General features: G+C 40.7%; 2 protein-coding genes across 4 annotated transcripts in view; one reads left to right on the forward strand and one right to left on the reverse strand.

Annotated features, from left to right (window-relative positions):
• Positions 1–27876, reverse strand: part of dmgdh (dimethylglycine dehydrogenase) — a 184340-nt gene that overhangs the window by 120333 nt on the left and 36131 nt on the right. Inside the window, exon 1 of one of the 3 annotated variants that reach the window (XM_048592262.1) lies at positions 71–190. The exons of 1 other annotated variant lie outside the window; for it this stretch is intronic. The gene's annotated coding sequence lies outside the window, so the exon portion shown is untranslated. Of the gene's footprint in view, positions 1–24; positions 191–27876 lie in introns of those variants that run through there. One more of the 3 variants, XM_048592268.1, reaches the window with a different exon arrangement.
• On the forward strand, positions 176–15743 carry bhmt (betaine-homocysteine methyltransferase). The gene is made up of 8 exons (XM_020530236.2): positions 176–306; positions 1508–1640; positions 2648–2766; positions 4958–5149; positions 10080–10227; positions 12125–12307; positions 14438–14666; positions 15475–15743. Exons 1-8 carry the CDS (start codon positions 265–267, stop codon positions 15665–15667), a joined length of 1239 nt encoding a protein of 412 aa, XP_020385825.1. The 5' UTR covers positions 176–264; the 3' UTR covers positions 15668–15743.

A 27876-nucleotide genomic window follows, 5' to 3' on the forward strand; every position in this document is an offset into this window, starting at 1 on the left:
CACCCTCTCTCTCTGTACATTTACCCAAACTTTGACGCTCCCCCAAAACACTTCCCAACTTTTCGGTAACCTTGTCCCTTGTACAGGGAGCCTGGTCTCCCACCTCCTTCCCCGGGAGACCAATGAGAGCGACAGGGAGGCGGGTACAGGGAAGATGACCACCTCTTCTCCTCTCTTTATAAGAATGTGCGAAGCTAGCGGTCAGTAGAAGCTGCGAACAGAGGACGGCCGAGTTCGTACAGAGAGCCAGTCAGTGCCCTGGGAATGCCACCAGTCGGGAAAGACGGAAAGAGCGCTGCCAAAAGAGTAACAGCTTTTTTTCTCCACCCTCGTTTCTAACCGCTGATGCGATGATTTATTTTTTAAAAGTCTTTCTGCTTCTTGCGCAATGTTTGTCCCGCCAAGTAATAATGATGGATTTTGTTGCGTTCCTTTTCTTACAGGAAGAAGCGGCGTTGGCTTAACGCAGGTTTCTCCATCGCTGGAGAAATGTCCTTTTTCTTGGTTTTATTACCCCTCATTAACTGCCTTTATTGCCCCTCACCGTCTTTATTACCCCTCACCATTGTCCTTATTACCCCTAACTAACTTTCCTTATTACTCTTAATGTCTTTATTACTTCTGATTAAATATTCTATTACCCCTCACCAAATGACCTTATTACCCTCACCATCTGACCTTATTACCCCTCGGCACAGACCCATGTAGGAGCACGTTGCAGATCCATAGGTGTGAGCCCCGCTGTTCTCTCCCTTTACTGGGAGGGGGTTTGCATGCTCCCTCCAAACACTCACTCTACAAAAACACATCAAATTAATCATTTCTTCAACACACTGGCCATTTAGTTTGGTGAAATGCAAGGTTTCATCCTTGCTCCATGTGACCTGTCTTTTACTCACTGTGATACTGGTTAGAACAGGAAAGCCATCTGGTCCCAACAGCGTTGGCCATTTCCTAGTGCTCCCAACAAGTCTACTAACATTCCAAATGAAATGTTTTTATAATATCTACAACTTTTTTCCTCCTGTACTTAGATAAAACCATGGATCTCATGTCTCTTCACTGTCTTACCCACCCAGCCTCCTACATTACCCACCTTCGAAAGTGAAAGGATTCCCCATACAATGGCTGGATTAACTGAGCTAGTTGATATTTTCAATGTTAGAATCTCTCAGAAATACTTGTAGGCCTGTTGTTGTCAGTGCTTGTACTGATTATCATACTTTTAAAACAAACTATTGATGTGCTCCCAGCATTAGGCACAGTGCAGTTGTGTAACGCACAACTTATGGATGTTAATATTTACCTGAGGACTGAAATCTTGATTGTCTGCCCATCTATGCCTTCTTCAATGACATATCTACAAAATTTTGTTACTATACTTGAGTGCAGTGAGCCTCTCTAATGAAACCTATTGACTATTGTAACCAACACATTTTTAATAACTGACATTACTATTTATTGCCCTGATTTATTTTTATGATTGAGACATCAAATTTTATTGCAGGGACTTCTGGAGCGTTTGTCCTGTGGGGAGGTCATTATTGGAGATGGAGGGTTTGTATTTGCCCTTGAAAAGAGAGGATATGTCAAAGCTGGACCCTGGACACCAGAAGCAACAATAGAGCATCCTGAGGCTGGTATGACCAAAGCAACCACGAACATGGTTCTTATTGCCAATAAGACTGCTGCTACATAAAACTTTGCTCCTTTAGCTTGACTTGTTAATATTGCATGGCAATCTTAGTAGGTTCATGGTGAAATCAGACAAATTTGCTGAATTTTTTTTTGAAGATGTAATTGACATTCCCAAGCCCCACCTATTTCTCATCATGATTTCTGATTGACCAAAGACGGATACCTCTGGGTGGACTAGTTAATGGAAATACATAATTTGTTTTGATGTAGTGATCAGGATTGCAACAGAATCATGTTATTTTGGGTAATTTCAGAAAGTTAGTCATCTATAAATATAAAGTAAATGACTAATCCAACTTGATGATGTTCATAGAATCCCATTTGGCCCATGCAGTCTGCACCAATCGTCCAAACAGCATCCGACCCAAACCCCCACCCTATCTCCATAACTCCACAATTCCACGTGGCTAATCCACCCGGTATGCACAGTCCCTTGTCACTATGGACAATTTAGCCTGGCCAATTCACTTAACATGCACATCTTTGCACTGTGAGGGGAAACTGGAACACCCAGAGGAAACCCATGCAGACACAGGGAGAATGTGCAAACTCCACAAAGGCAGTCGCCTAGGGGTAGAATCAAACCCACATCCCTGGTGCTGTGAGGCAGCAGTGCTAACCACTGAGCCACCGTGCTGCCTGATGGACTTCTCTGTTTTGAAAAGAGTTTGCAGTGGACGTTTTTTGGAAAAAAAAGGAATGAGTACAACTCCGAAGTTCTGTTTCTTTACAGTGTGCAGGTGTGAGCATCATTATACATTGTATAGTTTGATGGGTTTGATTTGACGGACTGATGTGGGTCTGATACCCAAGTATTAACAATAGCAGAGTCACCTTTGTGCCATTCAAGAACTGAACTCCTGGGTAACATCCAGCCATTTGGCAGGTGTTCTCGTAAGGCCTAAGGTTAAGTATTTTAAAGTTTATGTTTTTGTTGCTATTCTTTCAGTGAGACAGCTACACCGTGAGTTCCTCAGAGCAGGCTCTACAGTCATGCAGACTTTCACTTTTTATGCAAGTGAAGACAAGCTGGAAAACAGAGGAAATTATGTGGAACAAAAATTTTCAGTAAGTCTTGATTTTTCACTCTAATTCCATCTCTTCGTTGTAAGTTTCCGTCCATTTGCTCAGACACGTAGAGAGATCTTACTTCTAAGTAAATAGCTTAACTGCAATAGTTCTGGATGTGTCCAGTAAAGCACAATATTTTACAAGAAAAGCTTTCATTTACATGCTATAATTAACAGTGTAGGAGGAGTCTATTTGGCCTGTTGTGTCTGCTGTGGCCCTCTGAATTAGCATCTTGCAGTTTCTCCTGCCTTCTACTTGCATCCTTGACCGTTGTCCCTTTGTAAATAACAGTCTAATTCTCTTTTTAATGCCTCAGTGAATCCCTGTCTCCATATCAAAAATTTGAGTATTATAGATCGTAAGCACTCACTGTGTGAAACAAAAATCCTTTCATTTTGACTAATTACTTTAGATCTATGTTTTCTTGTTAACAATCCTTTCGTAAGTGGGAACAGCTTCTCCTTATCTACTCTGTACGGATCGACATGATTTTGAATACCTCTGTCAAATCTCTTGGCCTTCACTTCTACAAGGGAAACACTCCAGCTTCTCCAGTTTTATCTTTATAACTGGAGATCTTTTTTGCTGGAACCATTATTTGACCTTAAATGTCTGTCATGGGCAAAATGAGAACAAATGATCAGAGCCAATGAAAGAGTGGGAATGGTGACTAAAGGGGGGAGTTAAGGAGGGGCAATGGAAGAAAGCCACGTGGGTATTCTGACAAATAGGGAGTAGATGGGTGAAGGATGGAATAAGGAGGCAGGAATGTACAAAAGGCCAAAGTTAAGCGGACCGATTTTTTTTTTTTTTTTTTTTTTTTTTATATAGCTGAAGAAGAGAATTTTAATTTTCAGATGCTAAGACACTGGGAGTCAATAGACAAGATCAACAAGAGCACAATGAAGGGTAAGGAGGACTTGTTGCAAGATGGGAGACAAACAGCGTGATGTTAAATTGCCTGAAGTTTACAAAAGAAGCTTTAGTCATAAATCTTCTTCTACACCAGCACATAATAACTTACTCCATTCACTGACAGGAACAAACAAATTAAAGCAATATCATTATGCCAAAAAGCACTTCAAACATACAGACAAATGTATGTATCACAACAGCATGTCTGGGTCTCATGTTATCTTAATGTTAACTTGAGAAGTAACCAAATTTCTGCCAGAATATCTGTTTACATTCATGTCAGTATTTTCTCTTTTGTACAAGCCAAAGGCTGGATTCAATGATCTTGTGTTCTTGGCTTGGACTTTCATTAGGAAATTCAGCACAATGTTGCCAGTTTAGACTATTATCATCATATCTCTTCAAAACAGCACAAGCAGACTAGGTCCTGGACGTAAAAAACAAAAGAACTGCGGATGCTGTAAATCAGGAACAAAAAGAGAAGTTGCTGGAAGCTCAGCAGGTCTGGCAGCCTCTGTGAAGAAAAAAATCAGTTAATATTTCAGGTCCGGTGACCCTTAGAACCTTCCTCAATTCTGAGGAATGGTCACTGGACCCAAAATGTTAACTCTGTTTTTTCCTTCACAGATGCTGCCAGACCTGCTGAGCTTTCCCAGCAAATTTGTTTTTGTTCCTGATTTACAGCATCCACAGTTATTTCGTTTTTTTACTTCTGTTTTAGGTCCTGGACATGCTAGGTATTCTCACTTCCTCTCTTCTCTCGCTCTCTCTCCTCTCTTTTCTGTCTCCTCCTCTCTCTCTTCACTGTTCTCTCTCCTCAGTCTCTTCTCTGTCACTTCTCTCACTTTCCCCTGAGCCCATACCTGCTCCTGCTAGAGTTTTGGGCTGCATGTGTCTAGGTGGCTATTGTAGCAGATCTCTGCAAGTTAATCTCATTGATCCTTCATTTCATAGTCTTGAAGTTGGACGGATATCAGCAGATGCCATTGCGACATACAGCCAGGATTATGGCCTGTGGAGTTTCTATCTAATTTTAATAAAGCTACTGACTCCTGGGCCTACATTCATGATGTGCAGTGCATTCAGCCTGTGATCCATCAGGCCTGAAGATTAAATTCTGCCCTTGGCTTCCTTGACACAATGTTTGCATATAAACTTGCGAAATGAGTTGGCCAGTAAAGTTGCTTTTTATTTCACCAGTTGCAATATTTTGTATTGTCATTGCAGCTGCCCTGTAAAATACTGTAGCCTCATGTGTTTTCCCCTCTTTCAGGGCCTGAGAGTGAATGAAGCTGCTTGTGACATTGCTAGGGAAGTGGCTAATGAAGGAGATGCTCTTGTTGCTGGGGGAGTCAGCCAAACCCCTTCCTATCTCAGCTGCAAAAGTGAGACAGAGGTGAAGGCAATCTTCAGGAAACAACTGGATGTCTTTGTCAAGAAAAATGTCGACTTCATGCTTGCTGAGGTATATGGTCTTTGCACTTAACTGATTTCTAAATATTTATTGACATATCTAAGAGAAAATAATAACTTTAAGTTGTCTGCATGCATGTCTAAAAAATCTAAAACAAGATAATAGAGCAGAGAAAAAAAGTGCTAGTTTTGGATTACTTGTCTTTGGCATGGTTAATAGTTTTGGCAGTACTTGTTTTGCACCAAGTTGCCTAACAAATTAGTTTGTCTTAGTTCGTGGGAGTCATGCTAGGCAAATGACTGCAGCTTGCTCTGTTTGTTTCTTCTATCTTATGTTTCCTAAGCAAGCTGATTTAGAATGCATCTTATTCATATCTAATTATCTTGTTCCCTTCTCTGGTAAGTATGTATAAGTTTCTACAGTTATTCTCGGCTCCAACCGAGTTCCAGATTTCTATAGAGGGGGTTTGAGTTTAAAAACTCAGTGGCTATTGCTTTCCTCTATTGATCTGAAAATACAAAGTGCCATGTCTGCCATTTATTTGCAGTCCACTAACAATTATGTGGTTTCAATTTAGTCAATTTTTATTTAGTAGTTTAATATAACGACAAGCCAGTCACCATACACTTAAAACTTCTTAGACAAGCAGTTAACAAGCTACTTAACCAGTATATAAATATTAAAGTTTCAGCTGTGAAGTGCACAGTATTTGTGCAAAATGGCTTAACGAAGATTGAGAAAAGCACAATTTAGTGCCCAAGTCCTGCAGGTACTGGTAACCTCTGGAATGAAGCATACCTATCAGATTTTTGATGGGGGCGATGATCCCAAATATGCTAAGGAGTAAGCAAGTATGGCAATTTCCTACTGAAGGAGAGCTCCATATCAACTACTCAAGGACCTACAGGAGGTCCAGAAGAATTTGCACAACTTAAAGAAGAGTAAAAAGGTAAGGTACAAATAATCCTGTAAAGTCGCACACCATAGGCCATAGATGGACATGAAGGAAAGTAATTATTAAAAGGTATGGTCCAAATTGCTGTAATATCGCAGAGAAATGTCAGCAATGTTGCTTTAAGCAGAACAACAGTGTTATTGCCTCATTATTTGCATTACAATGGCAAAGAAGGTGTATTTTTAAAATGCCGTTACCCAAAATACCACCTCATGGTCTGAATCAAATTAAAGCAGAAATTGCTGGACCACATGATCTCATGTTTGACAGCAACCCCGTACATAGGAAAACATAACAGATCCTTTATTATCAAAAAAAACCTCGCTAAACTCTTGGAGCAAGGTGATAGCTGATTTATTCAGGTAGGTGAGTATGGAGAGATTTGGAGATTGTAAGATATGTATTAGATTAATATGCTCATGAGTCCTGTATCTGCATTTCTATGGATAGTGAGGGGCTGATAATGCCCTTTTGTTTGGCCTCAATAGGACCAATCCTGTAATGGAAGTGAAGGACTGAATGGCAACATTGAAGGTTTCATTGGCTCTGGCATTACCAGCTTGTTATGTATTGCACAGCATAAATGAGCAGACTTCATTCTGAAGGACATTGTCTCATTTGGAGGCAGGGCATGACCAGCATCTCTGGTCCAGAGATAAAAAAGCAGTTGAGACTGTGATCTGAGTAAGCCTTCTTTGCAAAGAGAATCCTCAGGCTGAATTGAAGAGCTGGCCTTTACCTGAGTTGGCCATCTATTAGCTCTCCCAGCTGAACAAGACAGCAGTATATAGTAGGAGAATCGATATTTAGGAGGAAGTACAGGATGAGATATTTGTCGAATCATTTGACATCATTGCCAAGCAAGTGCCATCTGATACATAATAGATGCCTTGAGTGTCCTGAGTGTTAAGGGTTCTTTAAAAGAGATGCTGAACTTGTTTGCTACTTGTACAAAGCACCAGAAGATGTTATGATGCTGAAACAGTAATTTTCTTTACCACTATTTCCCAGTGAGCATTTAACAAGATTTAGTGGAAGCAGTTATACGAGGAATAGGCATCATAGGAGCATCTCAAGACTGGTGCCATTTTTGTTACGGAGGTTCTGGGATTCAGTCCCTTGGAATGTAGTCTTTGTTACTTTCAACTTACTGGGTGAAACATTGAATGCGTCCAAGAAGGGAATTTAGAGGACCTGGATGACCAATCAGTACCAGGCCACATTTCAGACAGGTTTCCCACCCATCCCTCTCCCATAGACCCACTGAGGTGGAGCATGACCTTTCCTACTTATTCCACACAGACAAATTCCTCTGCATGGAGGATAAATCCCTCTCTCCATGTCTGAGGAATTTCTTGGGCAATTCTAGGAATTGTGACCCATAAACTCTCGCTAATCCTCACTGGAATGTTAGGCAGCTGAGATGTGATGAGGGAGGTTGCTCTTTTTCACAATAGCAGTGTCATTGATCTGCTAGGACCAGGAAAGACAGAAATCTGTACTGAGCAAGTAATTATAATATGAGAGAGCAAGTAATTCCCCTTCTTGTCCCTCAAATGCAGGTCATCCAACCTGACTTGTCACCACAATTTAGGACAAGGTCTTGACACCCCAGCATTAGTGAGCATAAGGTCCCCTCAGCCTCATTTCTTACAATGGAATGGCCCGTTGCTTGGAAATTCTGGCTCAGATATTTTAAAATTATTTTTAACCAGCCTGTTTGTATATGGTATGACACAAGGGACAAGTCGTACCTTGAATACATACCTTCTGGCCTAGAGGTAAAGAACATTGCCACTGCACCACAAGAGCTCTTTTACGCTAACGAATATCAGTTTGTATTCTGAGATTTTCCCCAGGAAGGGGAATTCATGGAGTAGCATAGGAGCAATCATCTGGCACAGAATTAACAGGAATAATTAACAGTAATAGAAGACAACAGCTGCTATCTCCATAAGCAACAAGCTATAAAGCACAGGAGCCTCTCAGCACTGATGCACACAGTGAACCTTCTATATTCACTGCAGTTCAGTGACTGACAATGTGCCCATCAATTGGTGGTGAATGTTACCACACTCAGGAATTAAGTGTATCCCCAAAGATCAAACATGGTAACAGTCCTACATCACTCGCACTGCTCGATTTAATAAAATAAATTCACTTCTACTACCTTGCAGTCTGCGTGTTTTCATTGGGCAGGGAAAGGAAATGTCAGATCTCGTGTTAAAAAAGTGACTGACTTCTATAGATGATTGGAGGGTCCCTGTGGTATAAGTGGTGAGAGATCTATGACTTTATTTTGCACAAATGGTGATTTGCACATTTGGCCTGTCTTTGTGACATATCTTGCCTGCAATTTGAGCTGCCTGTTTCAAACTTCTCAGGCTTTAATTGCCATAGAGTTGTTGCATAATGTAGGACTTCCCTTCAGCCTCACAGATGCTTTCACAACTTCCTCCTTCACACTTGCCCTACAGTTACCAAAGCAGCAACCTTTCCATATCGGGCACTACCTTCTTCATTGCTGCAGTGATGTTTTGAAATCTTTGTTAAAGTCCCTAATTGTTCAATGTTAAGTGAGGAAGGTGATGGCCTAGTGGTATTATCATGGACTGTTAATCCAGAGACCCAGGTAATGTTCTGGGAACCTGAGTTGGAAAAACCCATCTGAATTGCTAATGTCCTTTTAGGGAAGGACTGCCATCCTTACCTGGTCTGGACTACGTGTGACTCCAGACCCACAGTAATGTGGTTGTCTCTTAACTGCCTGCTGGGATGGGCAGTGAAAATGTTGGCATTGCCAGTGACACTCTCATCCTGTGAATGAATTTTGAAAAATTGGTTTCTACTCAGTTTGACTGCACATCGATGGAATGATGAGTCATATTGCAATTTGAACGTATTTATATTTGCGTATTCTTGATGCAAATACTTCCAGTGAACCAACACATGTTTTCATGCTGGAGGTCGAATGATGACCTCTTGCCATCAAAATAGGTATTGGAAATTGATTTGGAGTACCATCATATATTTCCAGTTTTGCCGCATTTTGACTATATCTTATTCTACAATTCAAGCATACAAAATTGGAGCAGGAAAACAAATATGTGTAGGTTAATTGAATATAGTAAAATGAAGGCATAGCAATCACAGAAGATTATGTGAGATATGAAGAAGTAATCATTTTCATTTGGACCAGGCTTTATATGAGCCTAGATACTAGCCCAGCTCGTTAGGTATCTGACAAAGAAAAATAATATACATTAGTTAAAATTGAAATTGTTCCAAATCTCTCTCTGTTATCTTAGTATAATAAATTATATTCTTCGTTTTTTTTTTGTTAGGAACATGTTCAATTTTACACGAATATTTCCAGTAGACTAGTGTCCTTCCAATCTTCCAGTTCAACTAACCAACATGGATATGGACGTTTTTGGCATTACTTGTCAATTAAAATAAACAATTATACTGTTAAGTTTCATTGGCATAACTAACTAGCGATGACAGCATATCCTAGGAGTCAGTTTTGAACAAAGCACACTAATTTGGACTAAATAAAAAAAAATCAGAAATATACGGCAAATAATCTTGCATTTCTGCAATCTACCACAGAGCTCCATGAGCAAAAGTTAGCCTTTTGTTCCAATATTACGTTTTCTTTTGGCCTCCTCCCAAATGCTCACTGAAGTTCCTTGGGTCATTTCATCAGCCTGAAAAGCACAACACAAATAGTCAGGTTTCTTTGCCTGCTTAATTTCTCCCTACATTGCAGTATTGAATGAGCAGCAATTATTAAAGTTATATTAAGCAAAGATGAATAATTGGTGCTTTCTACTGACATTACGCACTTGTATCTAATTTTCAGATAAAATTAGCAAAGTGGAAAATATGGGCCCATGCTTTTGTTGGAAAATCTTTTATGGAAAATTAATAGCTTGTTGTTTTGTTTTCCAGGAAGACACTTCAAATGAGAAGATTGATAATATTATTCCTGGTGTCTAAATGCTGCTACTCTGTCTCTTGCAGTACTTTGAACATGTGGAGGAAGCAGAGTGGGCAGTTCATGTTTTGAAAGAATCCGGCAAACCAGTTGGTGCCACCTTGTGCATTGGTCCAGAGGGTGATTTGACTGGAGTGTCAGCAGGAGACTGTGCAGTTAGACTTGTAAAGGCTGGTAAGGCAATTCTTGTTTGGCAGGGGTTTGAGTATTGTTGGGGTGGTGAGGAAGGGGTTAAACACTGTCAGTCACAGGAGGCTATGCAGTTTGTCAGGGAGTGGAGTAATGGTTTCATTTAAAAACAGTGTATGTCAGTGAGCTGAAGACACTCTTTTAAAGGGTATTTCTTCATTTCATGACAACAGAGTGTGACTGCAGTGGAACTGCAGTCATCACTTGGCCACCAGCTGACTCTGTAACTGCCTCCCTGCTGAAGCCAGCATTGGAAGATCAATGACTTTATCATAACGTGATAAGTTTGTAGTTAAATTGCAGTCAGCAGCAGGCACTCCTTCTCACCTCTTGACTGGAACATGTGGGCCACTGTCTGATATGTTCAAAGCACATCAGTAATAATTAATTTTCTGCTGATTGTTCTGCTGGCCAGAAATCACAGGTGATCTTCAACAAAGATAGTAGGAACTGCTGATGCTGGAGAATCTGAGATAACAAGGTGTAGAGCTGGATGAACACAGCAGTCCAAGCAGCATCAGAGGAGCAGGAAAACTGATGTTTCGGATCTAGACCCTTCTTCATTTTCTGAAGAAGGGTCCAGACCTGAAACGTCAGCTTTCCTGCTCCTCTGATGCTGCTTGGCCTGCAGTGTTCATCCAGCTCAACATCTTGTTATCTCTTGATCTTCAACAAAGTAACTTTTTTTGAGTGCATGACCTTTTTCAGTTTATTCTTATTCACTTCCTTGTCTCCAGCTCACGTGATCCTTCAGTTAACTGTAGGAGTCAGCTAGTTGCTCGCTTGTGGAAGAAGTGAGTATCATGACTCAGTGGAAGGCAAGAGAGTTTGCTGCTATTGCCATCTGCCATGAGCTTCAGTTCCGTCTCACAGTTCACTATTTGCTCACGTTTCTAACTCGTAAAAACTTGCAACATTTTGGTGGATGCAAGCTAAGAATTCTGCCAAACAGTCAGTTTGTTTAAAGGATGAAATGTATTCAGACCAAATAGATTCTCGCAGAATGGAAATTCTGTGAATCTGTTTTCTGGCTACTGCAGGAGAGGGCCATTCACCCTTCAAGCATGCTGCTCCATTTAATGATGATTTACTTCAGCTCCATCCTCTCACACATATCCTGCATCTCTTGATTCCAGTGTACTCAAAAAATCCATCAACCTGTCTCATGAATAAACTCTATGAATATTTTGGACAAACCAAGGCTACGGCATCACCTGAGCCTGAAGTAATCCATATACAGCTAAAGTTTCGTCTTTTATTTAAAGTATCATTAATTTAACTTTAATATTATAATCATTAATTTAAACTAATTATTGCTAATTAACTGAAAGCATCCATAATTCTCTGCGATGGAGAGTTCCAAAGATTTACAATGCCTGAAGAATTTTCTCCTCATCTCATATTTAAATGAACAAATGGTAACTTTCAAGTTCTGGTCACTTGTTCTAGTCTCGTGATCCAGAGAAAACTGCCGTACCGTAGTGTTTAAGAATTTGATATATTTCAATGAAATTACCTCACATTCTTCTAACCTCAAGTGATACACACCTCGTCTACTCAATTTCACCTGAAAGGACAACCCTCTCATTGAAGGAGTCAGTCAAGTAAACTATTGTTGAGAACCCTCTAAGGCAAGTACATCTCTCCTTCCCTAAGAAAACCAAAATTGTCCAAAAGACTCCAGGTTTGGTCTTACTAAGGCCCTATACAATTGCAATAAATGACCAAGATACCATTGATTTTCCTAATTGCTTGCTCTACCTGAAAGTGAAATTCCTCTAATTCAACCACAGGGACACCCATGTCATTCTGCATGCCAATGTTTCCTAGCCTGTCACATCTCAAACAATGTAAAGATGATGTTTCCATTCCTATTTTGTAGGTGCTGACGTTGTTGGAGTGAATTGCCATTTTGACCCAGCCACTTGCCTCAAAACTATGAAGCTTATGAAAGAAGGTTTAGAAGCTGCAAAACTAAAAGCGCACTTAATGGTGCAGCCCATAGCTCTGCACACACCTGACTGCAACAAGCAGGGATTCATTGATCTTCCAGAATTTCCATTTGGTAAATGTTTAGATTTGCTGCTTTAATGCCTCTGGTAAAATTCAATAGGCTTTAGGCTAATTTTGTTCGGATTTATTGGGATTTTAGAATTTTTTTTCTATTTGTATGTAGTTGCTGGTAGGCCTTGAGTCAAGCCTAGGCCCCTCCCATTTGTTACTTTGCACTTCTGACTTCAGTTGCACATGTACAGATAAGAAGTGACAGCTGGATAAAAATGAAGCAGGAAAATGTAAAAGATCTGTGCTAGTACATGTAGAAAATTCAGAGTTCTCTCAATTGAAACCATCAGCAAAATCATATTCTCAACCTGCTACTGAGAACATGTTTGATCTTAATCATCTCTTATAAGGTGATCTTCAGTGAAGTAACTTTTTTTGAGTGCATGAACTTTTAAGTTTCAGCATCCTGTATAGAAGTACCGTAGCCTTCTATCCAACAAGTAGTGCAGTCAAGATGACAATTTAAACTAAAAACGAATCCTTGAATCTGGTTGACAACAGGGATCCTCCAAATAGCACAGTGGCACAGATCCGGCTGATCTGTTAACATTGCTTCTCCCTGGTCTCAATATTCTGAATTTTGCAATTTATCTTCAAACTCTAATCATATTGTGTCAAAAGTGCTCCAAGGGGAAAGTCATCCTCAGTGCTGCCATAGGGTTTGCAACTGGCCCATAAAGTCGGAGAGAAGTCCGAGTGTACTCAGTTCCAGCTCATTTAGTCTTGGGAAACTCTGGAAATACGTTTTCGTTGTTCACCTCCAGTGAAGTGATCATCCAGTTGTCAGTACTGGATTTGAGCTCAGGCCAACAGATGGGGACTGAAATTCTAATCCTAGTGAGATTTGGAACCCAGTTGTACTCCCAGCTAGGAGTAATGGATGAACAAGCCAGAGTCAGGAGCCTCTCAATGAATCTGTACTGGCTACACAGGGGACCATCCTTTTTCATACATGTTAATTATTAAAGCGGACCAAGAATTGAGTTACAGAGAGGAACTTCATTGGAGAGTTTCTTTTCTCTATCACAATCTGTAACTGAACAAAAATATAGAAATCAAGCTTCTGAAATTCTCTGGAGTACTTCTGGTTGCTTAAGCTAGAGGGATAACTTTTTCACACAGAAGGTGATCCGTGCAGAGGAAGTGGTAGAAACAGGAACAGTTACAACATTTTAAAAGACATTTGGAAAGGGACATGAATAGGAAAGGTTTAGAGAGATATAGGCCAAATGAGACAAGTGGGACTAGTTTAGTCTGGGAAAATTGATTGGCATGGATGAATTGGATTGAAGGGTCTGTTTCCATGCTGTATGATTCTATGACGCCCTCCAGTGCTGACCCCATGGAGTTTGCAGGATCACTGGAAGGACATTAAAGTTGCATGAACCATTTGGTTGCAGACATCATCACATTGTGGGCTAAGCTGTGAAGGAAGGAGGAGAGCTTTCCTGATCTGGGTCCCCAGTGGGACGTATACTGTCATCCACTTAACAGGTGAAAATGCACCCATCACCTCATCTTGGTGCACAACCCTCCCTCCAGAAATATATCTGTGGGCCAAGCCCTGATTCTACCATAAGACAACTCCTGTCTCAGAAAGGATGGACCTCTAATAAGGCAAGTCAAAGTGCCAGAAGCTGGCACAGCTGATTGTGCAGTTATGGTGAGAAATTGATGGAGACACCACAGTGCCCCCACCCCCCTCCAACAGCCCACCTAAGGAATTGCAGATTGGTACAAAATTAAGCTCAGAGTTGTAAATCTAAGGCAGTTTTATGCACCTTGTATATTCAGGGCAGAAACAACCAACAATTTTTCTAGATATAGTAGGAACTGCAGATGCTGGAGAATCTGAGATAACAAGATGTAGAGCTGGATGAACACAGCAGGCCAAGCAGCATCAGAGGAGCAAGAAAGCTGACGTTTCAGGTCTAGACCCTTCTTCATTTTCTAGACCCGAAACTTCAGCTTTCCTGCTCCTCTGATGCTGCTTGGCCTGCTGTGTACATCAGCTCTACACCTTGTTATCTCAACAATTTTTCTATTTGTTTTTATTTTGAAAGCAACATAAAACTGTCCTATTGCAGTTTGAGCATGTGAATTATCACCTGAATCTGTTTTTTTTTAAAAGCTCTGGAGCCACGAATTCTCACCAGATGGGACATGCATAAATATGCAAGAGACGCATATAATCTGGGAATCCGTTACATTGGTGGCTGTTGTGGATTTGAACCCTATCACATTAGGGCTGTAGCAGAAGAGCTAGCAGCTGAAAGGGGCTTCCTTCCAGTGGCTTCAGAGAAGCATGATGCCTGGGGAGGTGGTCTGGCAATGCACACAAAGCCTTGGGTGCGAGCAAGGTATGAATAATGAGAACTTTCCTGTGTACGTTTCAAACGTACACCAATCTGTTGGGAGTAATTTTCACCTTGGCCGTCAGTGTAAAACCATAAGAAATCAGGAGGTGTGTAAGTGGCAGCTGACTTTGTCAGTTTTATATCACTGCCCAAAATCAAAATAACCACCACTGAGAATTATACTTTTAAAGAACTGAGGAGCTAACATTTTCAACTTTCCTGACTCAAACAAATTTTAAAGTAAAGTCAGATGATTTATGGTAAATTTTACAGCAGTGGGACTGAAAATAAATATGCAATTCATAACCATAACTTAGTCAATACATCTCAACATTTAAATGTTAGTACACTTTTACAATAAAATCATGTCAAAAGTCTTAATTACATTTGTTCAAAACTGACCTACTTGGGAATTTAAAACCCAGAAGGCCATTAGGCTAATTGTGCCTGTTCATTATCAGCTATTCAACTACCATTAACTAACACCTAATCTTGTTATTGTATTAATTCAGACATTATTTTTAATTTCCACTGATAGAAAACTCCTGGAAGCTGGAGATCTGTTGATCTCCTTCCGGAGTATAATGGCAGACTAGTGGAACACATGCAGGAAATAAATCTCCATAGCATGATACCAAGCCTTCAAAGAAGACAGAAGACAAAAGATTTCCCATTGCTTTCCTAATGAGCCAGAGCCAGTAACCCTTTCTGAAAAATCATTAACCAACAGACATACTTGTCAACCACATTTGCAGAAGTCTGTGGCTTGTGGCATCAGAAGCTAAAGCATTTTCTTTGCCCTGTTTTCCAGAGCTCAGCGGGCATATTGGGAGAAACTGATGCCTGCAACTGGCCGACCGTATTCAGCCTCTTTCTCAAAGCCAGATAGCTGGGGCGTGACCAAAGGAGACAAAGACTTAATGCAGCAAAGAGAAGTGACAACCGAAAACCAACTGAAAGAGATGTTTGAGAAGCAGGAAAATGTTGCTGGATTAGTTGCATAATGTATCTGCCAAAAATCACCAAAATCTGTTGAAAATTACCAAATAGAGTAAATAAAGTTTGAATCCAGTAAATAAATGATCTTGTATTTTCTTTCAAAGAGTTTATATAAATTGTTGAAGTGTGGAAGAAAATTTCATTGTGACTTCTCCCACTTGGGAAGTGGAATTTAAGCAAATTGCCAACCTACACCTGTAAATAAGAGTTTCTGCCCAAGTTCTGGTGGAGGATCGAGTAAGTCACGTGCCCCACAAGTCTTAGAATATCACATAATAAATACGTGCTGAAAATGTCATGGGGATTTTCCTGGCCCTTGCTGTTAGGTGTGTTTAGACCACCAAAAAGTGACTGTGCCCCAGACTGTCACCTCGCCTGAAGCAGGGTGACCCTCAGGTTAAACCACCACCAATCATCTCTCTGTCTAATGAGAGAGTAGCTCTATGGTTCAGTAGAACAATGGCAACTTTACCACAGTCTGAACTGTCTTTGGTTGCTGGCTACCCATTGAACTGGCAGCTAGAAAAGATGATGTTACACCTTGCTCCCAAAACTGAAACCTTCAGAATCCTCAAAGCTTGGATTGACAATAATAGGGAATGCATCCTGTTTCCCCCATTCTTGGTTTATCAGGATCTTTTGACTTTATCATTACGGCTACATGTAGCTATTCAGTCTATTGTGTCAGGCTGTCTGGATGAGCAATGCACCCACTGCCAGTCCCCTGCCTTCTCCCCATAGACATGTACATTTATATTTTTCACATAATAATGAGTGTCTGAAATTAATCTGGTTGCACCACACTGCCCATTCCAGTAAATTTCAGATCTTAGCCACTTGTTGCATGAAAAACTTTATCTTCATGGTTTTTAATTCTTCAGCCAATCACTTGAATCTGGCTTGTTGGTCTAAATCCTTCCATCAGTGGGAATTATTTTTCTCCCCATCTCTAACCTTTTCAGATGCCTCTTGATTTTGAATACTCCCAACAAACCTCTCAGCTTTCTCCAATGAAAACAGTCCCAACTTCTCCAATCAAATTATGTGACTAAATGTACTCATTCTTGCTATAATTCTCAAGAATCTTTTGTGCATCCTCACTAATACCTTCACATTCTATCTAGGGTGCCCAGAAGCAGACACCATACTTCACTTGGAGGTGATGACCTGATGGTATTATCACTGGACTATTAATCCACAGACCCAGATAACATTCTGGGGAACCTGGGTTCGAATGCTGCCATGGCAGATGGTGGAATTTGAATTCAATAAATAACTGGAATTAAGAGTCTAATGATGAGCACAAATCCATTGTCAATTGCTGGCGAAAACCCATCTGGTTCACAAATGCCCTTTAGGGAAGGAAACTGCCATCCTTACCTGGTCTGGCCTACACATGACCCCAGACCCACAGCAATGTGGTTGACTCTGAACTGCTCTCTGGGCAATTAGGGAGGGGCAATAAATGCTGCCTAGCCAGCAACGTCCTCATCCTGTGAATGAATAAAGGAAAAAAACACAGTTGCTGATTTTGAAGAGCATGTGATCGCAGTTACTTAATTAGAGACAGTTGACAACTTGTAGCAATTTGCTGATTGTTGATTGAGTTTGTTAATAATCAGCAGTTCAGATAGTCAAAGGAAGTAGATGAGTATGACAGATGAGAATGCTTCACAGATCCTGAAGCTGTCCTATAGAATGGAGGAGCAGGGACAGTGGATTTGAAGTGCGATCTTTGTCTTTTCCTCGGGCTGATATAGAGGAACTCCTAGTCTTCTTCCAAGAAGTTGGTGGCTCGATCCCTCCCTCCTTCCCCACCTTCCCCTGTCGATTAGTCCTTATTTTGGGAGCTGGCCATTTCTTCTGTGTCAATCACCTGTTTAAACCCTCTTGGCCAATGACAATGGGCAGCTCCTCATGATGCCAGGATGTCCATTGACCCCTTCCCCACCTCCATTTGAAAGTTAATTTCCATTCCTTCTAAAGACAAAATGTCTTATTTTTGAAAACATTGCATTCATAACAGGGTAGTATAGCACCCAATAAATCTTATGCTTGAGAAGGCTAGCTACTACCATAACACAAGGTTTCATGCTATACAGGAAATACAAAATATGGAATACTAAAAACACACAGATTTAAAACAGAGTCCAGTTTTCAACACAGTCTCATATAGAGGTTTATGAGAACTTCCTTGATTTTTTACTCTGCTTCTTTTTATAAAGACCAGGATACTATGCCCTTCATTAATTGTGCCTTTAACCTCTCCTGCCACCTTCAAAGTTTTGTGCGTGTTGGCACATCCACATTCCAGGATCAATACAATGAAACTTCTCTGGACTGCATCCAATGCCACTCTATCTTTCCTTAGATAAGGGACCAAAACGGTTCACAATATTCCAGTGTTGTCTGACTAATGCCTTGTAAAATTTTATCCAGATTTCCCTATTCTATATTCTTTAAAATAAAGGCCAACATTCCATTTGCCTTCCCTATTACTTGCTGAAACTGTATCCCAGTTTCTTGTGAATCATGCACAAGGAACCCAAATAAATCTCTCTGTTCTGCACTTTCTGCAGTCTTTCTCCATTTCGATAATATTTAGCTCCTCTTCTTCATGCCCAGGTACATATCCTCATATTTTCCCACATTATATTCCACCTGGCAGGTTTTACCACTTGCCTTATCACCTACTTTTCTGTCATCTGCAAACTCGGTGATAGTACATTAACTTCCATCATCCAAGTCATTGATATATGTTGTAAATAATTGTGGACCCACTGATCCCTGTGGCACTCCACTAGTTACAGGTTCTCATTCCTGAAAACACCCCCTTTATCCGATCTCTCTGCCTTCAATTAGTTAGCCAGTCCTCTTGCCATACTAATATACTACCTCCAACACCATGGACTCTTATCTTATTAAGTAGTTTAATGCATGATGCTTTGTCAAATGCCATCTGGAAATCCAAATACATTACGTTCACTGCTTTTCTTTATTGATCCCGCTGGTCACCTCCTCAAACAATTTTAGTAAATTTGTCAGGCATGATTCTCCCTTTATGGAGTCATGCTGACTTACTGATCATTTTATGTTTTCCTAAATGCTGTGCTATTACATCCTTTATAATAGAATCTAACAGCTTCCTGCTAACTGTCCTGCAGAAACCTGTGATTTTGTCTCCTTCCCTTTTTAAATAAAGGCATTATATTGGCAGTTTTCCAATCCTGTGGGACTTTTCCAGAACCTAAGGAAGCTTGGATGATTACTACCAATGGATTCACTATCACTGTAGATACTTACTTTAATATCCTAGGATCTCATCAGGTACCTGCGCTCTGTGCATAAGCATTATCCTAAACTCTGTTGTTTGTCACTTTGGTCAGATTTCTTTGATGATGTTGATTTTAATGAGAGCTGGGACTGGTACTGAGTGCTGGACTCAATGATGTCAGTGCAATTTTCAGAATTGCAGTCAATTAACAGCATGCCCCACCCACAATGTGCAGTCCCATTAAAGATGGCAGCAGAACCACACATTTAGAATTCCCAGACCTGTGTGCAGACAGCAAATCCATCAGGAGAGGTACGTGCTGCCAAGGCAGGTGGAAGAATCAAAAGAAATCAAAGTTGAAGTGCCCAGAAAAAAAATTTAAATTTTAAGAATGAAATTGTGAAAATAAATTCTGCAACCTTTCACAGTACCCAGCTTCTGCCCTGCTTTTCCAGCCAACTGGTTTCAACCGGTCCAGTTAACCTTCTGGTCAGCAATGACCTTCTCCCCTCTGCACATTCCATGGCCTCCCTTCCCTATCTCCCTAACTTCCTCCAGCCATTCCAATGGAGTAGAGCTCAAAAAAAAAATTGTTATTTTGTGGGTAAGGAGGTAATAGTGTTTGTCTAATTGGAAAGGCATCAGTCACTTGCTTGATAGATGTTTGTAAAACAAATTGGTTCATACTGCCTAAGTCATAGTCCTTACCTGAAATAAACTGGAGACAGAAAAACAATCTGATGGGTGTGGTCAGCCTAATTGCCATTGGCTGTCTGTTCAAGATGGAACTTAGAGGCTGATTCCTTATAGCAGACAGCATTGCATTGTAACTGCTTCCCTTTTAGACTGGAGCCTGTGCCCGCAGTCTTCTATCAGTGCACAGGAGTTAGGCCTCCATATATGATGGTGGCATATATCAAAACATATGAGCAGGTTGCCTTTGCTAACTGAGTTTCACGATATCTTTCTTCCTCTACACTCACTTCCAATAATGGAAGCAAAGGAGAAGCATTTAATGGGTGCATTTACAAGCAAATATGTAGAACCGGCTGTTGTTATCCTTTAGTTCCCAGAATGTTATTTACTATTAGGTAGCATTGATATGTTCCACATGCAGTCTGTGAAAACAGGAACATTGCAAGTTTCCCATTCCTTCAGTTTTCCAGAATGGATTTGCAATGATAATGAGGACATTACATATTCTGTGAGAATGTATTGTACACTATGGAGAGGAAAGCAGTGCACAGATTACAAATACAATGACAAGTCAGTGTAATCGGCAACTAGCAATTCCATGACCCTAGTACACACAGGGAACCACTTATGTCACTGCGATTTGCCAGACTATAATGACAAACCTCGATGTAGTATCGCCAATGGGAAGAGAGGAGACGTGAGGGAGGATGCATCATAAATTAGTTACACACATGAAAGGATTTGAGTTTTTGTGTTGCATTTAAAATTAGGATGTTTGAAATTACCTCTTCAATTATAAAAAATATTTGAAAATTATTATTTCTATATTTTGATGAAGAATATTTTTTAAAAATTCCTCCCACTTTACATAATTCTTTCATTACAAAAAGGCAGTCTATCCTGAAGATAAATTGTAACCTCTCAGGTCCAGAATTTCTCAGACCAAGTCATTTCTGGATTATAGAGAAATATTTGAATGCCAAACCACAAGTGTATGAACTGGAAAATAATGTGGACACAAACATGAGAGGCATAGATAGAGTGGATAGTCAGAGACTTTTTCCCAGGGTGGAAATGACTATTACTAGGGGGCATAATTTTAAAGTGATTGGAGGAAGGTATAGGGGACATGTCAGAGGTAGGTTCTTCACACAGAGCGGTGGGCGTTTGGAATGTGCTGCCGGCAGTGGTAGTGGAGTCAGATACTTTAGAGACTTTTAAGCGACTCTTGGATAGGCACATGGAGGATAGTAAAATGTAGGGTATGCAGGGTAGATTGATCTTAATAGGATAATAGGTCAGTGCAACATCATGGGCCGAAGGGCCTGTACTGTGCTGTACTGTTCTATGTTCTATGAACCATAAAACAGTGATGCAAAATTATAATGTTATAATGCAGTAATAAAAGTTACTTTACTTATCGAAAACTGTATTTTCAATGTCTCTACTCCCAACATACTATATTGACATTAAACTATAAATGGCTTGGGTCTTCTCAAAATATTTCTTGATAACTGGTGTTCCTGAACAATAGATTTCCGAATTGAAGAGATTATGATATATTAATCTGTAGTATATGAACATACATCAGTGGGTAGGCCATATCACTATATCTACTCTTCCTGGTACAGTGCTTATTGGAGATTTCCTGCCTATGAACTCACCAGCTATCAAAAACTATTTATATAAACAGCTCTGGATGCTTTGTAATTAATCACAGATTTTAGACAGTTATCTGGTTCATAAGTTAATATAATTATCATCATTAATGCATGATTAGCAAATTAACATTGAGGACTTTGCACAAATGGATGAGGTACACAAACAATCACCGACAATTTGATTAACCATAATAAGAAGCCAGAACTTGGGAAAAATTAACACTTCAATCTAATAGGATTTGCATTCAAACTGGTCTTACTCAGTTTAAAGCAGCCTGAACAAGTTGAGTTTCTGAAATTCAGTTCAGCATTGGCTCTATATTTAGCTTCTACTTCAAAGGAACAAATGTTATGTCCCACTCGATGGAAGAAGTACTTTGACCAAATTAGATTTAATGAATTCCGAGAAGGTTGCAGAGAACAGCCCAAATATAACAGCTGCATGGAGAGGCTCAGTGGAAATCATAGGTAAGCAGAACTGAGAGACTAATTGATTAAAGGACCCAAGGTGCCCCTAATAATTTTATTTCACTTTAGGTAAATGTTTGTGTCCCCCAGCTGTTGTAAAGTCAATCACATACGCCAACAGTAAGTATCAAGTTGAACATACATTTCCATAATTTGACCCAAAGGTTTGTTTGGGTTTTAATTTGGATGTCAGCATTGGTGAATGTCTTGTAATCACTGGGCCTAGGGAATGTTTGAAACACAAAATTGACTGACTCTCAAGAAACTGTGTTGTACTCTTTCAGTTTGCAGTAAAACTGAGCAAATATTTCTGGAAAATAAGGCTGTTCATGCTCCAAAGATGACTATTCTGTAAAGCCCCAGCTTTGCATTTTCTGAATCTATTGTCATCAATGAATGCTTAACATAAGTGTATACTCACAAAGGATATTGGATTATGTTTGAGGCAAAATAGGAACATGTACTATTTCACTTTTCCCAATGAACTCTATTTAACTTGTCACTATAGGTATGGATTCAGCAGTGTGGGTATTGGGGATGGGGAGTTAAAATATGTTGGTGGCTAACACATCACCTTCCCACCAATCCTCGACTTGGTTCCCATCAGATGATGTGCAGGCAGAAGACAAAATCAGCACAAGGTCTGCCATGGGGCAGAATGGTGGCTCAGTGGTTGGCACTGCTGCCTCACAGCACCAGGGACCTGGGTTCAATTCCAGCCTTGGGTGACTGTCTGTGTGGAGTTTGCACATTCTTCCCATGTCTGCATGGGTTTCCTACCACAGTCCAAAGCTATGCAGGCTAGGTGGATTGGCTATGCTAAGTTGCCTGTAGTGTGGAATATAGGGGGATGGGTCTATGTGGGATGTTCTGAGGGTTGGTGTGGACTTGTCAGGCCAAAGGACCTGTTTCCACACAGTAGGGAGGGATTCTATTTTTTTTAAATTGTCACATGTAATTGTGCTTATTAACCAGCTGATAAATAACCTGTCCACACCTTGATACTGAGGTATGAACAAATGGGCAGGAGATGGAAAGCCATTATTCAAACTAGTTCCATTGAAATATAGGAAGAATGGGGGCCACATCGTTCAGGGGCACCACCTCTTAAAGTATTACTCCATTCCCTCATGTTTCTCCTCACCTGACCACCAAAACCTGTTATTCCATTTCCCTCGATCCCTCCCCTCCCTAGCTCCTCAACCCTGATTTCTCCCTGTCCAAACCCGGAGACTTAATTGGGTCCATACACAATGGCTATCTTCATCTCAGGGCCTACAATGCCTGCTACTCAATACTAGAGCTGTTAGGACTGCTAAAGCTCCCAGCCTATCTGAATGGCCGACAGCTCTCGAGGGCAGGACTTCCTTCACTGAGGGCGGCAATTCTTCCCTCACTTCCTCAAGGCTGCCTTTAGCACAGTTTAGCTGCAGGGCGGCTCTTTTGAACAACTTTCCTTCTGGAGCTTGGGAAAGGGAGGTGAGGAATAGGTCCCCCGTCTCCTGAACATATGTAAAATCCAGACATATGTTACAACACTCATTGACTTTGACTCCTCCTATATGGAAATTTTTTTTTAAGGAAAGCTCTTAATTTCTCAGAAATAATTCAATTAAAAGTAAAATTGATTGTTGCTGTCTAACTTTGAAATATTTCTAATCAGCTGAAGGCATACCATATTTTGATCTTCTAAAAGATTATTTTCCATTGAGTTGGTTGAGCTATTCACATTATTTTTATTTATAAATTGACAATTTAAATGTTAAATGTATGTGCAAATTTCCATTTACCGGAGATTCATAAAAATTCCTAAAAATTATTCTTCTATTATACTAGAACTTAGATGAATTTAAAAAATTTCCTGGATGAAGAAGTGAATTTTTAAAACATTCATGCAAGTGCACTCTGCTATAGGTCGTCAATGTGCTATATGAAGCCAACTAAGTCATTTCTCACTTGCAACAGTTTCATAACTAACAAGATTATTAATAGCTGACAAATGCCCAAGTAATTACGATTAAGAACTTTACCCTTTGCTGGAGACTGTACACAGCGTTTTATATTTAGAGTCATAACTTATGCAATATAACATTTCTTACTCGCAGAAACTTTATGATTTAGTTGCGAACCAGTTCTCATCACTAATTTATGTTGTTTCTTTTGTGTACATTTTTGCAAATATAACAGTAGGCTCCTAATTATGAAGCAATTCATTGTTATCCTATTGTTCAACTATTTGTAAAATGTATAATACACTATTTGACTACTGAATTCCGAGTGATTTGAGTAACAGTTAAGCGATTCAATTTCCTTGAGTGCCAGAAACAATGTATTTGTTAGTTATACCCAGAGATTTTTTAATTTTGTTTATATTATTTCAACAGGTTAACTTTTGCCCATGGTACTAAAATTTATCCTGAGGACAAATATGCGTAATAATATACTTTCACCCAGTTAATGTCTTAATTCTGATGGAACAATCATTTTCTTGATTCCCTTATCATCTTTTTCTTCCACTGTCATGTGGCTTTCAAAGTTCTGTTTCATTATCAGGGGAGGTGATGGCCTAATGGTATTATTGCTGGACTGTTAATCCAGAGACCTTGATAATGTTCTGGTGACCAGGGTTCAAATCCCACCATGCAGATGGTAGAATTTAAATTCAATAAAATATCTGGAATTAAAAATCTAATGATGACAACAAATCCATTGTTGATTGTTGTAAAAACCCATCTGGTTCACTGATGTCCTTTAGGGAAGGAAACTGCCAATCTTACCTGGTCTGGCCTACATGTGACTCCAGTCCCACAGCAATGTGGTTGGCTCTTAACTGCCCTCTGGGCAATTAGAGATGGACAATAAATGCTGCCTAGCCAGTGACATCCTCATCTTGTGAATGAATAAATAAAAAATAAGCCCTTGAAATTGAGGAATGTCTTTGTGATGTGAAGTAAAGATTATAAAATCTGGAACATGAAATAGTTTGAAAAGTGAAACAGAAGAGCTTGAGTTTTAAAGATATTCTTCAACATCAACCTTTTCCCATCTATATACAACAAGACTGTTGGGGCTGTGCTAAGCTTAATAGGATGCACCTTTGCTGATTGCTGAAGAAACCAGACATTGAGAGGTGTTCTGCCATAATTGGTTCTTTTGAAATGATTATCAGGTATCATTGGGTCTTTCAATGTTGGTATGTGTTGCCACTGTAGTTACGGATAGCCGTGGTGGTTCATGCCCGCTTCCAGGTGATGTTGCCATTTCCCTTTGTTGTTGGATGGTTTCTCACTGGTGTGAAATGGACATTTTAGGGCCTTCATGTTACTCTTGCAAGTATCCTCAAAGCAGATTTTTGGGCACACTTTTGACTGGGCTCTGGCCATACTGCCCTACAGGAAAACCTTAGTGTATCCATTTGTCTTCTATTTTGTGAATGTGACCAAGCCAATAAAGTGATCTCTACTGGATGACTGCCAATATACTTGCAAGATTAGTCTTTGAGAGATTACCACATTTGGGACATTTTTTCCTTTCATGAGATGCCCAGAATGCGCCACAAACAGCAAAAAATGGATGTTGTTGAGCTTCCTTTCTTGATATCTATAGGACTTCTGTGTTTCACAGATGTACAAGGTGCTGAGAGCAAAGGCCTCATTAACCAGCATCTTGGTTCTAAGAGTCAGCTAGCTGTTATTTCACGCACATTCCAAGAGTAGATTAAAGATGATAACAGTTTTCCTTAAGCATTTATTATGTTTCACACAAAGAAACAAATTGCTGATCATTATGGAACCAAGGCAGCAGAAAATGCGATCAATGATGGAGATATGACATCTTAGCCTGTGAACATGGTTTTCCTGGTAGAGTGAGGGAAAGCAAGTTATTAAGTTGAGATAAACTTTGTGTCTTTGCAGCTGAAATCCCTTGTGAGTAATTAACACAGCATCATCAGTACAGAGAAGCTCCCTGATTAAGACTTGTTATACTTTTATCATCCTCATCACTTGAGCTTGAAAAGATTACTTGAAACAGAAAGGCACTCAGAAAAGATGGAATTCCAGTCAATCTGCTCAAGTACAGAAAGCCTCCTCTACTGTTGCATCTTCATGACCTCTTCTTTCTCTGTTGGAAGAGAGAATCTCTTGCACAGAACTTGCATGATACAAAATAGTCACATTATACAGGGGACCCTTAATGTACAAATGTCTGACTTACAAATGCTCATACCTACAAATGCAATCTCATACAAGGATGTAATTTTAAAGATCCAACATAAGAACATTTCCTGTACTTATGAACAGCTATTTTGTATTGTCCTACACTGTGTTTTTATTTGCATGCAAATCAACTAGCGAACAAACTGGAACGTGTTCGCAATTTGGTACTGTCTGTTTGATCAATACAAAAGTGACAAAGGAGATCACAACAGCTGTCAGAGATTAGCATTACTAGGAAGGCCTTTGTTAAGGTCATGTTTACAAGACAACATCACTTTGCATATCAAAGGTATTCAGAGTTGTGAGTTTTGGGCTGGCAGATCTACATTGGATTTCAATTTCCTTTTACATTAGCTGCAAAACAAGTGTGATAAAACAGGAGAAGGCCTAAAAGCCCACCGCTTCTTCCTCTCCCGCGGGCCCGACCAGTCCCCCTCAACTGACACCCTTATCCGCTTAGCCGAACTTGTCCTTACCCTTAACAACTTCTCCTTCAACTCCTCCCACTTCCAATAGACAAAGGGGGTGGCCATGGGTACGCACATGGGCCCAAGCTGTGCCTGCCTCTTTGTAGGATACGTGGAACAGTCCCTCTTCTGCAGCTACACTGGCCCCATCCCCCACCTCTTCCTCTGTTATATCGATGACTGTATCGACGCCGCCTCGCGCTCCCATGAGGAGCTCGAACAGTTCATCCACTTTACTAACATCTTCCATCCCAACCTTAAGTTCACCTGGACCATCTCCAATACCTCTCTCTCCTTCCTGGACCTCTCTGTTTCCATCTCAGGCAACCATCTGGAAATTAATATCTATTTCAAGCCTACCAACTCCCACAGCTACCTAGACTACACCTCCTCTCACCCACCTTCCTGCAAGAATGCCATCCCCTATTCCCAATTCCTTCGCCTCCGCTGCATCTGCTCCCGAGATGAGGCATTCCACTCCCGGACATCCCAGATGTCAACGTTTTTCAAGGACCATAATTTCCCCTCCACAGTGATTGAAAATGCCCTCGACTGCATCTCTCGCGTTTCCTGCAACTCATCCCTCACACTCCCTCCCCGCAATAATAACAAAGACAGAATCCCCCTCATCCTCATGTATCAACCCACCAACCTCCGAATTCAATGCATCATCCTCTGCCACTTCCGCCACCTGCAATCTGACCCTACTACCAAGGACATTTTTCCCTCTCCACCCTTATCTGACTTCCGGAGGGACCGCTCTCTCTGCGACTCCCTCGACCGCTCCACACTCCCCACTAGCCCCACCACCCCTGGCACTTTTCCGTGCAACCGCAGGAAGTGCTTCACCGGCCCCTACACCTCCCCCCTCAGCTCCATTCCAGGCCCCAAGGAGACCTTCCACATCAAACAGATGTTCACCTGCACATCTGTTAATGTGGTATACTGTATCCGCTGTTCCCGTTGTGGCCTCCTCTACATCGGGGAAACCAAGCGGAGGTTTGGAGACCGCTTTATGGAACACCTACACTTGGTTTGTGACAAACGACTGCACCTCCCAATCGCGAACCACTTCAACTCCCCTCCCAATCGCGAACCACTTCAACTCCCCTCCCACTCCTTGGGCGACATGTCCATCCTGGGCCTCCTCCAGTGCCACAACGATGCCATCCGAAGGCTGCAGGAACAGCACCTCATATTTCGCTTGGGAACCCTGCAGCCCAATGGTATCAATGTGGACTTCACAAACTTCAAAATCTCCCCATCCCCAATCTCATCCCAAGACCAGCCCAGCTCATCCCCGCCTCCTTAACCTGTCCGTCTTTTCTCCCACCTATCCGCTCCTCCCACCTCACTGACCAACCCCCATCCCCACTTCCTACCTACCAGCCTCATCCCTGCCTCCTTGACCTGTCCGTCTTCCCTCCCACC

The sequence above is a fragment of the Rhincodon typus genome, chromosome 3 (genome assembly GCF_021869965.1).
Source record: "Rhincodon typus isolate 14 chromosome 3, sRhiTyp1.1, whole genome shotgun sequence".
In the NCBI taxonomy this organism is placed as follows: domain Eukaryota; kingdom Metazoa; phylum Chordata; class Chondrichthyes; order Orectolobiformes; family Rhincodontidae; genus Rhincodon; species Rhincodon typus.